Source organism: Catharus ustulatus, chromosome 6, assembly GCF_009819885.2.
Source record: "Catharus ustulatus isolate bCatUst1 chromosome 6, bCatUst1.pri.v2, whole genome shotgun sequence".
NCBI lineage: Eukaryota > Metazoa > Chordata > Aves > Passeriformes > Turdidae > Catharus > Catharus ustulatus.
Window position 1 is genome coordinate 14,466,820 of NC_046226.1, and position 13,586 is coordinate 14,480,405.

A 13,586-nucleotide genomic window follows, 5' to 3' on the forward strand; every position below is an offset into this window, starting at 1 on the left:
GTAACTGATGCACATCAAAACAAACTGATGTACATAAAAAGAATTTAAAGAGGATCTGAACTTAGTCCGTGGAGAAGAAAAACCCTTTTCTGACAGTACTACTACTTAAAGAGATGTATATTTACATTGCTCTCTGAAACAGATCTACACTCTGTGTCAATAAACACTTCCTAGTCCTTAAAACAGCATTCAATATAAAACAACTATAGAAATAAAGCATGGTATTCAGCTATACTTAAAACAGAATACATAGTGGTGGCTTAGCTATTAAAAAATCCAAATCTCTATTGCTCTCAGATTAAGTTAATACAAAGCAGCAGAAATTTTGAAATGGACTGAATTGTTCAATTCAAAGGTCCACCACTTTTTCCTGACTCCACTAAAATTAAACAATAATCCAATGCAGCATCTTAATTAAAAACTAATGCTACCATTCTCATATATGGTCACAGGTAAATTATCCAGTCTGACAAGATACTATCTACATTGCTGATGTTCTGAGAAATGCATTAGGTTTAGTGTACCTAATAATACTGCTTCACTCAAATGAGATCACTTGCAGATAAAATTAAGATCTCAAAATGTGATTATAATTCTTTGACTAGTAAACCAAAAAATCTAAGTAAACTTAAATCAGTAAACAAAAAAAATCATACATCTGAGAGCAATGGCATTTTCATTGCTCTCAAGTATTAGAGACGTTTACCTTTTTCTTTTTCTGAAGCACATGATTGGGTAGCAGTTGGTGAAGTTGCCTACGTTTCACATGCCTTGCAGCAATCTTCATATCCATCTCAAACATCTTGCTGTTTATTGCTTGCCTATAAACTACACAATTAGAATAACATTAAGACATACTGAAGCATTCAGCAAAGTCCACTTACTTGCCCAGGCAGAAACAATTTGCATTTCAGAGTACTTATTACCCTCAAGAACAAGAATAATGTTTCCTTGTTCTGGAGGAAGAAAGGGAACTGCCTATCATGCCAGCACTGCCAGTACAAACACAAACATTAGTTTGGAAACAGGTGACCTGTTTTTCAAGAAAAATGTCTTGCATCTACACAGTTCTCTGTTTTTACCAAATTTTTATTTTAACAAGTTTTAACTGCAAGAGCTCTGAAGCAAACTCCTCCTTTCATCTCAAAGGGACTAAAGATAGAAATAACATTTCCTCACAAGAATTAGAGCATTTACATAAAATAATTTTTTTGCAGGTGATTTTATTTATGCAGTTTGTGAAACAAATGGGTTTTAATTCAGGAGTTAAGTGGTCTTGTGCCACGTAATGTATTAAAATTACTCTGGCAACTCACACATCACTGCATTTTTATACAAAAGTAATTTATGTCTGGATTTTTTATTTTGTTGGGCTTTTTTGTTGCTTTGGTTCCTGTTTGTTGGGGGTTCTTTTAAATTTTGTACAGTCATTTTGGTGGTTTTGTTTGGCTGGGTTTTGTTTCTTTCATCTAGTACAACAAGTTATTTCTCTTCACCTCAGAACATCTGCTTCTGGTAAGTCACTAAGATAAGGACCGTGCTGGAACCAAGAATGGTGGGTTCATGTAAAGCCAGGTAAAAATGAAATTCTTTCACACTGACTGTCTCCACAACATTGAACAAAAGCTGGGGGAGATGTATGAAGAAAAAACAGTTCTGTAGCTCTTAAATACAAAAACTCAAGGCATCTCTCTTATTCAATGTCTACTCTACAAACATGAAGGAATCTCACTGAATAAGCTGGGAACAGGCTATTAGAAAGGTGCTAAGAGAGAGGAACACAAAGAGTTCAACGAATACTGAGTATTAAAGTGAGTACCACTCTGCTTCTTGGTATTGAAGAAGCTCATAAAGCCTCTCTGTAAAAAATTATGCAGGTCACAGCTAAAGTAGAAGCATGCTCAGTGAAACTAGACATGGTTAAAGCATTCCATATTCCTGACATTAGGTCTTATCAACGTTTCCATACAAGGAAAACCTAGATCACTCTTTATATCTCTCTTCCTCCCCTTGTTCCCATTAAAAAGCAAGCTATTCTTTAATTTCATCCTGGAAAATAGTTACTTCTGATAAAATCTTATGATCTATTCCAAAAGACAGGGCAAAGAAGTCATTAGGATGCACTAAAAACAATGAAGACAGACACACACTAATTTAACATAACCCAAAAAATCTGTAACACAAATTGTTTACTAGATTATTACTTCTGAAAGCATACCCACAAATCAAAAACCCTGCAACACAGTTTGTAAGGATCTTTATGAAATGCTACTCCACTTGTAAGTGCATACATTTAGACAAACTTCAGGAATTTAGTGCAAATAAACCACTTTAAAAATTGCAACTACAACTTTTAGTCTTTTCATACCAAAAAATCTGACAAGTACGCTACTGAAATATCTGTTTATAAACAATGAAAGAACTGAGAAACTGTAATATCTGAATTCCTTCACTCCTTCAAAGCAGCAGCTAAGTCATTGTCTTTTCTAAATTCTCAAAAATTAGAATGATGTTCCTATAGTTGCTATAGTTTCTCCTTCATCACTAATAACTACAAGAAATATTTCAACTCTCAAGAAAGAAATGCCCCTCTGCAGCTATACATGACAATAAATAACTTTGAAACCTTGGCATGATTTATAAATATGCCTATATATTTATTGCATTCACAGGTGTGAGGTGGAAGGGTGGTCAAGGTGTTCAATTCCCTTGCTCCCTCAGACTAAGTCTTAGAAATTCAGAGACCATGACTGCACTAGGTAACACTTGAACCTACTTTCCTTCAAGCCTGCAAACACAGAATACTTGAGCCTCAACAGTTGTTTGTTTAAAAAAATAACAACCTGTAAATTAATTAGAGAAATCAGTCAAAGCAACTGTTCCTGATACTTGGGTATCACACTCCACAGCTGTTACCAATTCTTTGCTTACAAAATTTCCTATGTGTGTACTAAGATATTTTTGTGACTCAAAAAGTAAACATCAGAAAGTCAAAAAGCTCTCTTCCACTGCGTGTGGGACATGAAAGCAAAGGTTACTGAATCAATTATCTAGTATGAAACACCATGGAATAAAAGACATCTTGTAATCCCACCGATAAATTTAGTTCCACCAAGTAGCAAAAATATTTCAACTATACTCAAAATTGACGTCGTGCCTGCTAGCTCACGTATGATAACTAATTCATCTGTTTAATAAAGATTACAAAATTACCTACCACACTTTTAGTGAGATCTGCAAGATGTGTGTATAATTTTTATCATGTTTAATAAAACTGAAAGTGATTAGTCTGAAGTTTAGGAGCATTACAACTCATTGAAAATGTGTTTCATTAAATAAAACCCCTAACTACTCAGCTGAAACCGTCTGTGTAGATACAATTGTACTATTATTATGAGCATTATGAATAAAGACTACAATTTGGGCAAAGTGAGTAACTTCAACGAATTTATTAATACCAGAATACCTAGAAAGTAGAACTCACCTGTGTCTGTAAAAGACTGAATGTCGTAGGTAAGATCAACACTTAAATTTTCAGAGTTTTCAGTTTTCTTAAACACCAACCCAATCACCCACATTGTACGGTATTCTTCCCTGGAAAATTTTACATAAAACAGTCATGTAATACTGTCAGAATTAAACAGTTTAGTAAGTTATTTGTTGCAATAGACAACAGTTGTACTTTTCAGCTCCAGTTGCAACAGGAAACGACATAGAAATGCAAAAGCAAAGCTGACTAACAATATTCCTTTTTCATTAACAATATAAAGCTCATTAAATGCTACACATTTACCTCGAGCGAATGAACTAGGATCATCAGTAGATTACTCCCTTCAACTGTGCTCCCATATAGATTCTCTCATGTAGCTACTCGCATGAGAGTAAGCGGCCCTCAACCAACCATAGCAACTATAAAGGCACTGAAAGTAATTAGAATCTATTACCCAATTAAGCAACTTCCATTTTACAACATAAATGTGTCCTCAATGCTCAATTTTCTTAGCTGTAAGTGATCACAAACTGCAGTTTTCAGTTAAAACCCTCTCTTTTGACAGCTCCCCTTTACGTGGGATGGTGAAAGAATGTCCATTGTATACACTGGGAAGACAACCTTTGCTGGAAGTGTTAGTTGCATCAAGTCTTCTAAAATAAGAACTAATTGGAGCCTTTGATTATGCAGCAGTTGTACTATATCCTAAAATGGTGCTGAGGAAGTACTGCCTGCTTTTGTCCAATTTTACCCAGAACATGCATGTAACAATTATATAACCTCTTAAAAAAACAAAAGTAGCCCCATACTGTACTTGAAGCAGTTATGTGTGGAGAACACCCTGTGCAAAGCTAACAAGGCTTTTCCCATATCCCAGTAAAGACAAATTTCTCTCCCATTCTCACACCTCACACAAAAATATGATTCCTTACAAATTAATTACAATGTTATCTTGAAATAAAGTCTTAAGAGTTTTCAGCCCCCACACACCTGCAATCACTGTTTTGAGTGGGGGAGGAAAAAGTCAAAAAACATCTAAAATCCTCAACAATCTGAAGCACTTGATACTCTCTCCACTGTTTCCACAACCTGACAAATTTAACCACAGTCATTATAATCTCAATGATATTCATACCAAGTGCTAAATTTTGTAACATTAACTTAGTTACTCAAGAGTTCTGTTCTACAGCGCCTGATGTTCTCCCAGATTCTCAGTGCTTCCTCACAATTCAAACAACATCAACTAAGAAGCAGTAACTTACACAGTTGGCAGGAAATTATGCAATTAATACTGTTATTAACAAAAATACCTTTCTCCTTATTTTCTGATTTATAGATATTCTTATACAGAATTAAAGAGTTCCTAATTTCACAAATAGTACTTAAGAAGAGCTGAGCATCATTTGTTTGCCTTTAGGTGCTGTCATTAAAAATTAATCCTTTTAAGATTCTATAAAAATGTCATTTATTAATGAGATTGTATTTTAGTTAAATTAGCTTCTCCCTACTAAAAGAAGAAAATGGGTTTGCTTACTTGTCAGGATTCTCCTTGGGTGCTGGGAATGACTGTGGATTCACATGAGCCAGCGTAATGAATTCGTTCTTCTCCAGGTTTCCAACTAGAATACGGATTTTTGATTCCACCAAGCCCACCCTGGATAAATGTCATTTATTAGCAAGATCTCATTAACTGGAAATAATAGAAGTATCTAACATCATGTATCAGGATAAAATCCTCAACATTCTCCTTATACTAATACTTGAGACTACTAATGAATTAGTCCACGCCAGATTAATTCAGATCAATAATTTCAGTTAAGGCATTATAAAAGCTGACAAGGGAAACTTAAGAATGCCCTGCAGCTCTCTCTGCAGTTTGATTTTACAAATGGAATTAAATACAAGACATTACACATCAAGCAAAAGGCAGTTGAAAGAACCACCACATATTTCAGATGATGAATTTTAGACATGAAGAAATTCCCAGTATCTGCCAATCTTAAAATTTCACTAATACAAGAGAGCAGAAACATGGGAAAGGTGAATTTTTGTTTGGAGAAACAGCATTTCACATGACTGAAAACATACCTCCCACACTACTTATTAAAAAAAGTGCACAAGGTATTTGTAAAGCAAACCTGAGACTGCTGTTAAGGAAAGATTCAAGTAGCAACCTTCACTCCCTCCGTTTTTCATTGTTACTGTTTTTTTCAGAACTCTACAGTCTTTATCCATTTAATTTTGAAATGCTGAAGCTCCACTTTCATTCATTAAGATGACACCTGATACACTAAATACTCCCTTGTGTCCAAGGTTGATGGTGGAGGGGAAGGAAGGTGTTTTTGTTCTTTGGGGGAGGGGGGGTTGTTTTGGTTTTTTTAAATCTCAAGGATTACTCACCATTCTAGTCGCTGTTTTTCTGTCGGTGCACTTGCTAGAAGTACAATATAATGCCTTTGGAGATAAAGACAATATGCTATTCTATACGTATTTCTAAAACTAGACATTCAAACCTTAATATTAAAACTTCGCAGTAAACTCTACATTGTAAAATACAGATTATTAGCTTAAATATATACCTTACATTAAATAAGCTTTGTTAATTAGAAAATGGGGCTATGTCCCAAGTGTTATGACTAACAGGTTTCAAAACATTTTGGAGTTTAGGGTCATTTGCAATTCCACTGTAATACCAGTAACCTTAACAAAAGATTAGGAATGTAGCACCAGCTGAAATATTTCAATACCTTTTGAGATCAAGTATTTAACTGACTGCAAGTCAAGAAAAAAGTTGTTCACAACTACCTTTACATGTCAGCTGCCTTAGTTGCAACATTATTTCTGAACAGTGAGAAGAGTTGTTAGCACATACACATTTAGTCAAAATCCAAAGTAACACTACAAAATGTGGCTTAAAAATTTCTATCTGCATTTTGGAATTCTCTGAACACACTTATCTGACCTTTCATAGGCAATGTTTCCTCTGATGATAATTCTTAAACTCTCAATTATTTTCCAGGATATTCAGTGCAAACCCACTGTAAGCAGATTTGAAAGAGACAGTATACAAAACAGGAATGGTACTTTAAACAAAGAAGCCTAAAGACAGCAGAATGGAAAAAGATTACTTTTAACTTGAGTTCCTAATGAGGGTACTGAGGCAATCTCACATGCTTACAGACAGGTTTTTCAGAAGCTTAGCTGGGAAGTCTTTAACAACCTAAGTCATCCAATGCCACACTATTCTGTACAATATGGTATGCCTTCACAGCAGGATTTAAAGAACAGTAGTAACACAAGAGACCAGTCCCTAGCATATAGTTCATGGAGAGGAAAGCAAGGTCAGTGAGACTACGGTACCATGGGAAACTACGGTACAGAGTCCTCTGGTGCCACAGGCCTTCAAATCACAACAGTAAATCTAAATTAACAAATCAGATTAGCAACTACGTGTTTCTCTACTTATCTTTACGTGGCAAGAGCCAAAACCCTGCTACATGCTACAATCCTCTAATTTCAGTCAGAGAATGTCAATGAAACAAGAGAACTGCAAGGGAGAAAACTGGAGACACTTCTTTCCTGTTCTGAACAATACAGAGATAAAATAACCTATTCATTTCGCATTTTGGCAGTATTAACTGCTTCACAAGAAAATGTTATGGAAGAAGATAAGAGACCTTTAATTCTGTATGAGAAGTTACTAATTACTAATAATGGTTTATTCTAAGGAGCACTACACTTCCAGTAAGATTCCTACATCACACACATCGCACGTTTGCAGAATGTTTCATTCACTAGGCACGACCATGTTTAAGTTCTGTGATATTTTTTAACCATGTCTGAATAGAAAAAAATTTCAAACCTGCAAATATTAGAAGAAACCTTACAGCTACTTATCAAACACATCCCTGTGAAACAAACTTCTGAAAAACTATTTTTAAAAGTAATTTGGTTATGTCTAAAAGCCTTAACTAGCTAGTAAGCACCTAGAAAAAACCTTAAGCCTTACTTATAAAAAAAGTGTTAAGTATTTTTGCTCAGGTAGTGTTCGCTGAAAAAGAAAAAAGGATCCAGTTTCTCCTCACTCACCTACCAGCTGTTAGTACTGAGAGGGAATTATTCTCTAGAAATTTCCTACTGCCATTTTCTATAAAATTGAATAATTTATGTTAAAAATTAAGATACCCTGTTGTATTGCAGTTTGCTCAGGTATTTGCAGCAATACCCTTAGTTTTAAGAGTCCAAGGTCTCCCTGAAAAATTTTGGTAAAACAAGATTTATCAGTGCCTCATTCATAATTTTATCACAAAGCACATGTGTGATTCAGTAGTATCTATCACTATATTATGAAGAAAAAAATGGTCTTAGCTTAAGCTTCTCCCTCTCGATGGTGACTTGTAGATCCTGGGTATTATCCTGAAGTGTATCAGAAAATCAAGGGTTTTGTTTGTTTGGGGACTTGGATGTTTTCTCACTTTCTTCCTTTAAGCAATCTTTTAATAAAAATAACCTAATGTAGATAGTATGGAATTGCAATACACCACTAACACAAGTATTTCTAAAATAAACTCCCAAATTAGAGTCATATTACTTTCTAGGGAGAAAAACAAAAACTAAAAAACAAACAAGAAAACCCACCCCCAAAACACCAACCCAGAGCACCTGTGTTTATTTCAATTTCTCTTTTTTACCTGTGTGGGAATTATACTTGAATTCAGTACTTTAAGGATTCTATGAAGCCAAGAATTTAAACCACCTTTTTAAAAGGTGTATTTACATTCTACTTATTCAGCAGAATTATCTCTTTTAACAACATAGGAAGAATATGCTAGAGCTCATTAAATGAGTGTGTTTCTCTCAAAACACTGTTCTCTTGCTCTTAAGCTATGATTTCATTTTGCACGCAACACTTCAAAGCTATGTCCATTTGAAATTCTTGTCACTTCCCTGTAGAACACCGTATCTACACATTCTTTGTTGCTGCCTTCCCCTCCTAAAAATTTAAATCTGTACAAAAGGACAGATAATCCATATTGCAACTCCCTAATTCCAAGTGACTGCTGACATTTAAAAAGGGGAAAAAAAAGTAACTAAAACCAGATTTCCTAATTTTCCTAATTTCTAATCTGCCCCTAATATGCAGGTATGCAGTACCCTCTAGATTTCCTTAGTCACACATCACTGAGGTTTATTTTAAACACAAACAGCAAGTCAAAAGTGCTTATGAACATTAGTTATTCAGCAACTAATAACCATTGAGAGTGACAGATTACTGAAGCTATGCTTTCAGAGATGAAAAGTAATGTTTATCTCAGAGCAAGGATCAGACGTTCTCTTATCTGGCAGAGCATTACACACTGCTATGAACTTCAGCAGAACATGCCAAGGCATCTACAATTTAAACAAGAGAAGAGTGTGAAGAGGGGAAAAGAGTTTTACAAAATATCTATCTTTTAGATGGAGATGTGACCAAGAGAGTCACATTTACTGCATACAGATGAGTGCATATAATTGTTTACTTTGTAAAGGTTACTAACCAAAATTGTAAAAGTATCCTACTAAGGGAAAACAGAGAAAATTCTGGGCAATTTAAATTAAAGTAGGCTCCATTATACCATTCCACACTTAAAACATAAAATTACAGCAAAGATATCTTGTGCAAATCAGAAAATCTGGATATATAATGTTGAGCAAGAGAAGTTTTTATTGTTACATCTAGTAAAATGGCTTAAGCTGGTACACACAAAAAAAGCATTAAAATGGAGATTTCAAATGACATTAAATGCTTCCTATTTTTTTTCTACTTTTGAAAGAAGCAAAGAACATGTACTAGGGAAGTTATTAGCAACCTCTTGAATGGAAACTGATTTATCTGAAGCCCATTTTTAACTTAAAAAATATAATTAACAGTGTTCTTTAAATTGGTTTAAATTTAAGCTCAAAGGAACAACATAAAAGCCATCCAAATGTCTTAAAGCTTTTAACATGCAAAAGGTATAGAAACAAAACACAGACACATTATGAAGGTCATCAGTCTCTTTTAATGGGGGAACTGTATATTTCAATCTTGTTTAGATTAGTACAAAACCAACCAACCAACCACCCAACACAAACAAGTGTAAAATATATTTGATCTTGATTCAAGAAAAATGGGTCTCCAATTTCAACTGAGGGCAAAGAAGATGTAGTCCATATTTTAATAATCCATATTTATTATAAAAATACAACTTTCAGCAAGTCCATATACATTTAACAAGCTTCTGCCCCACAAGCATATTACTAGAAACCCTAAAAGTGTGAAGTGTGAATTTCACTATTTCCCTCAGAGACATTACAAAATTAGAAAAGCTAGGTGTGAGTTAATAAAGATCCAAGAGCCTTAAGCTTGAATGAAAAATATCTGGTAAGAACTAGTACAACTGGTAGTTAGTCAACAAAACTGCAAAAATATCTTTTATTACCAGAGTAAACTGTTGACTATATTGACAGAAGAAAACATACAGTTTCAAGTACTTATTGATCTTAAATACTGACCTTCAAAATAAGTTCTTTTAACATCTCTTTTCTTGGGAAGACCCATTTTTAGAATGCTTACTGACAGGACTAATGAGTATTTCTATTAGTCAAACCAGATTACACTTCTTCAATGTTATTGGTAGCATACCAATTCTTGAGTTAACTGGTAACATCCTAAATGTCTGGTCAAGGACTAACTGGTTTCTAAAATACACAAAAAAGGTACCTGAGGAGATTATATACTTTCCAAGAGAGGGGACAGTAGTGTATTTTTCCTACACTACAGAAAAATCCTTACAAAACACTTTCTACACCTCTAACGTATGTACATATATTTACAATCCTGTGCTACAGAGCATTATGAGGTAGATCAATTGATAAACTTAAAATATTCTGCCATGCCATAAAATACATACTTGTACTTCTGAAAGAAGTTTGGAGCTTCAAAAAGTTTGGACCACTCTGCCTTACTCAGCAAAATTTCATCTGTGATAGCAAGACCTAAATTATAAAAAAAAAGAATTTAAACTTTTTTTTAAAATACAGTTTAGTATCCAGAGTAAAGACAGTTTATTAACTTAGCAAAAACTACTACGAATTATTTCCTGCCTTCAAATTCACAGCAATTTATCAACAAGATTTATAATTCAGTTAAACAAACCCTATTATTAAAGAAAACTTATATCCCGTGTAGAAATGTATGCTAATTGATCAGACTGACTATTTCACATATTTTTGCTCTGTGGTGTAACATAGTTCCATTTAGTTTTTTACATATGCCACACTAACTATTCAGTTCAAAGACGACAGATCTTTTTCCTTACAGAATCTGAATCACCTCTTGTGCAAGGCATTTCACAAGGCAAAGAAACAGTGCAACAATAAGGTACTGCTCTGTCTGAGAAAGCCACTTGTAGTTGCTCCCTGCATCAAATCTACTTCTTGCTTTGAAAACATCTTCTCTTATCTGCTATAATTATTCAAAAGCATTACTTGGATAAATCCACAGAACTCATCTTCAAGAGAGGATACTCCCTTATATTAGGCCTAGAAACAGGCATCAGGCAGAACTGCTAGTGCTAATCCTTCATGTAACATGACACAATCCAAGCCATTAAATAAAGTTATTATACCATTAGTTGTAATTTTCAGAGCACAAGGCATTTGCTTTCATTACCCTCAGTTTCTATGAGTGAAGGACAGACCTGCAGAAGGATCTACTAAGTCTGCAGTGTTAAGCAACATGAAGTGTAACAGGCCAAGTTCTACCTCCCTCAAGGCAGTCTTGTGTCAATAAGCTTCTTAACATCCACCCAGCTCCCCCTTTCAAAGCGTACCCAATGAAACTATTTTGTCTGAAAACATCTATATAGAGATCATAAGATGATACTTACCTTGTTTAAATTCCTCAACCATGACCATCCGTGTGGAAACGGACACATTGTACGTAGAGTTCTGCTGTGGGTATGCTGGTGTAATTATAGGCATAAGATGGTACCTATCACTGGGGTTTACCTACATATAACAACAGCCAATCAGTTTTCTTCAAGCATACACATCAGTTAACAAATTTGGATTTCTCCCTTTACTATAACCAAGTCTTATGTTCTAAGAGACCTTAGCTTGCGGACCAAAGGTACAGAGAAAGCTTAGAAAACAAGAATAATGTTTTCGCAAAGGACATCTTTCTGAACAACAGTGATGTGGGAGGGCTGTAACCTATCAGCACATCAAGATCAAGTTGCAGGCATTTCTATATCCAGAAATGGCAACCAAACAGAACAATTTCCCTCTTTAATAGAAATTGGTTTGTGATCACATGAAACCAAGGACACCTCATCACCATATGAGCACCTTCTGCAGAATGACTGTCTTCAGACCTTGTGAAAGGTATTTTATACTTTATTTCTGTAACACTACTGAAAACTAAGAGCCACTTTAAGAAAAAAGGCTCTGTGCAACCTGACAAGCATCACTTGCATTAACGTACTTTTATTTAACAGCAGACAGGGTAACAAAAGAGAAAGGACACAACAAACACACGCAAATTACATTAAAATACTATTAGGGTAACAATCCTGCAGAAGACAAATAAAAGACTGCCATTATCTTAGCCCACTTTGATTAGCTACTAAAACAGTTCCCATCACACACTGACCTCAAACCTCCTATCTCAGGAATAATAGACTCAAGAATGTGTTTTCAACTGTTTCACACATTTAAATGTGAACTTTTGTCAAACAGAAAAAATTGATTTGAGGTACAAACGGGAATACAACTCAACCTCTGATGCTTACGCTGTCCATCAAAATAAAGATTAGTTGAATATTAACTGTTCTATGATTGACAAAACAGCGTTGAGGACATTCATGTTATGTCCTATTGAAAGTCCACAGTGGGAGCCATGCATCTGCTGCAAGCTGTTTCACTGACTGCCTGAAGGACAATCATGTCCAATGTCCTTAATGTAAGTGCTACAAAGATCAAGCATTATAAACAATACAAAAAACAACTAAAATACTTCAAGTTATGATCTTCTTAGGTGCAAGATGAAGACATTTTGCAACTGCGTCCAAGCCTATCCAGCTGTACCTTGCACTGAATTCAAGATACTTGCAAAACTAAAAACTATTTTTAGATTAGACATTTTCCAAAAAATGCATCACTTTAAGGTATAACTATTTATGCTGAATTTTTATTAAGCTCACTTATTGCAAAAGTTGGGGGAAAAAGTACATTATTTAGCAAGTGTGCTTCAAGCGGTCAATTGAGAAAATCAGACTTTGCTCTATACTTAGGAACATATGAAAATATAAGACCACAACATTAAGTTCAATAACCCCAAAATGAAGTTCACCTAGAGTTTTTTAAGCAACCAAATTTATTGTACAGTGTGACTTAGAGGGGAAAAAATAACACACTAACCCTTGGGTCCCATACAGGCAAATTAAGATTGCATTCTTCTGGCTGTTTCAATAGCACTGGATTTGGCCATTCCCTGTTCAAAAAGATTGTAGCACTGAATAAGACTATTGGATACAACCATGTATGTTACACAAACAATACTTTTGAATGTGATCCTTCTTAAATCTGCTCACAAAACAAAGCACAACTTCCGACTAGGCTGGTCTAACTGTGGTTGTATAAAGATGTATTGCTGAACTACAATACTACTGGCAATTAGCTTCTCCAGGGCACCAGAACAAGGAATTTTCTGTAGTCTTGATGGTTTATAACCACTGGATTAGGTAACAAATTTAAACTCCTCTTAATTCTTCCTGAAATATACCAAAGAGAAATTCCTCTGTGAAGATTGACAGTGGGTCCATCTTCAAGCTAGCTGTTTCATGGACAAATTACAGAACAAACAGCCAGCACAATTACAGCATGTAGCATCACTGCAAACCACATGTATTAGAAGAAAATTATAATCAAGAAAGAAACCTTGTTGAATTAAACACTAAAAAGCAACACTCGTTCAAGTCATCTTACCCCCTGAATAAAAGTTACCTTCCAATAGAGCACAAGTCAGTTAATCTCTTGGAATTTGTAAATTATGGTCCTATGCTATGCATGTGCA

At 34.8% G+C, this 13,586-nt stretch overlaps 1 protein-coding gene across 4 annotated transcripts in view; it reads right to left on the bottom strand.

Annotated features, from left to right (window-relative positions):
• Nucleotides 1-13,586, bottom strand: part of PAPOLA (poly(A) polymerase alpha) — a 43,405-nt gene that overhangs the window by 10,789 nt on the left and 19,030 nt on the right. For all 4 annotated transcript variants that reach the window (XM_033062169.2, XM_033062170.2, XM_033062168.1 and 1 more), the window contains exons 10-16: nucleotides 12,932-13,004; nucleotides 11,401-11,521; nucleotides 10,423-10,507; nucleotides 5,891-5,944; nucleotides 5,025-5,144; nucleotides 3,485-3,594; nucleotides 707-828 (exon numbers count right to left, since the gene is read on the bottom strand). In XM_033062169.2, the coding sequence (XP_032918060.1) occupies nucleotides 707-828; nucleotides 3,485-3,594; nucleotides 5,025-5,144; nucleotides 5,891-5,944; nucleotides 10,423-10,507; nucleotides 11,401-11,521; nucleotides 12,932-13,004 (685 nt within the window). The remainder of the gene's footprint in view (nucleotides 1-706; nucleotides 829-3,484; nucleotides 3,595-5,024; nucleotides 5,145-5,890; nucleotides 5,945-10,422; nucleotides 10,508-11,400; nucleotides 11,522-12,931; nucleotides 13,005-13,586) is intronic.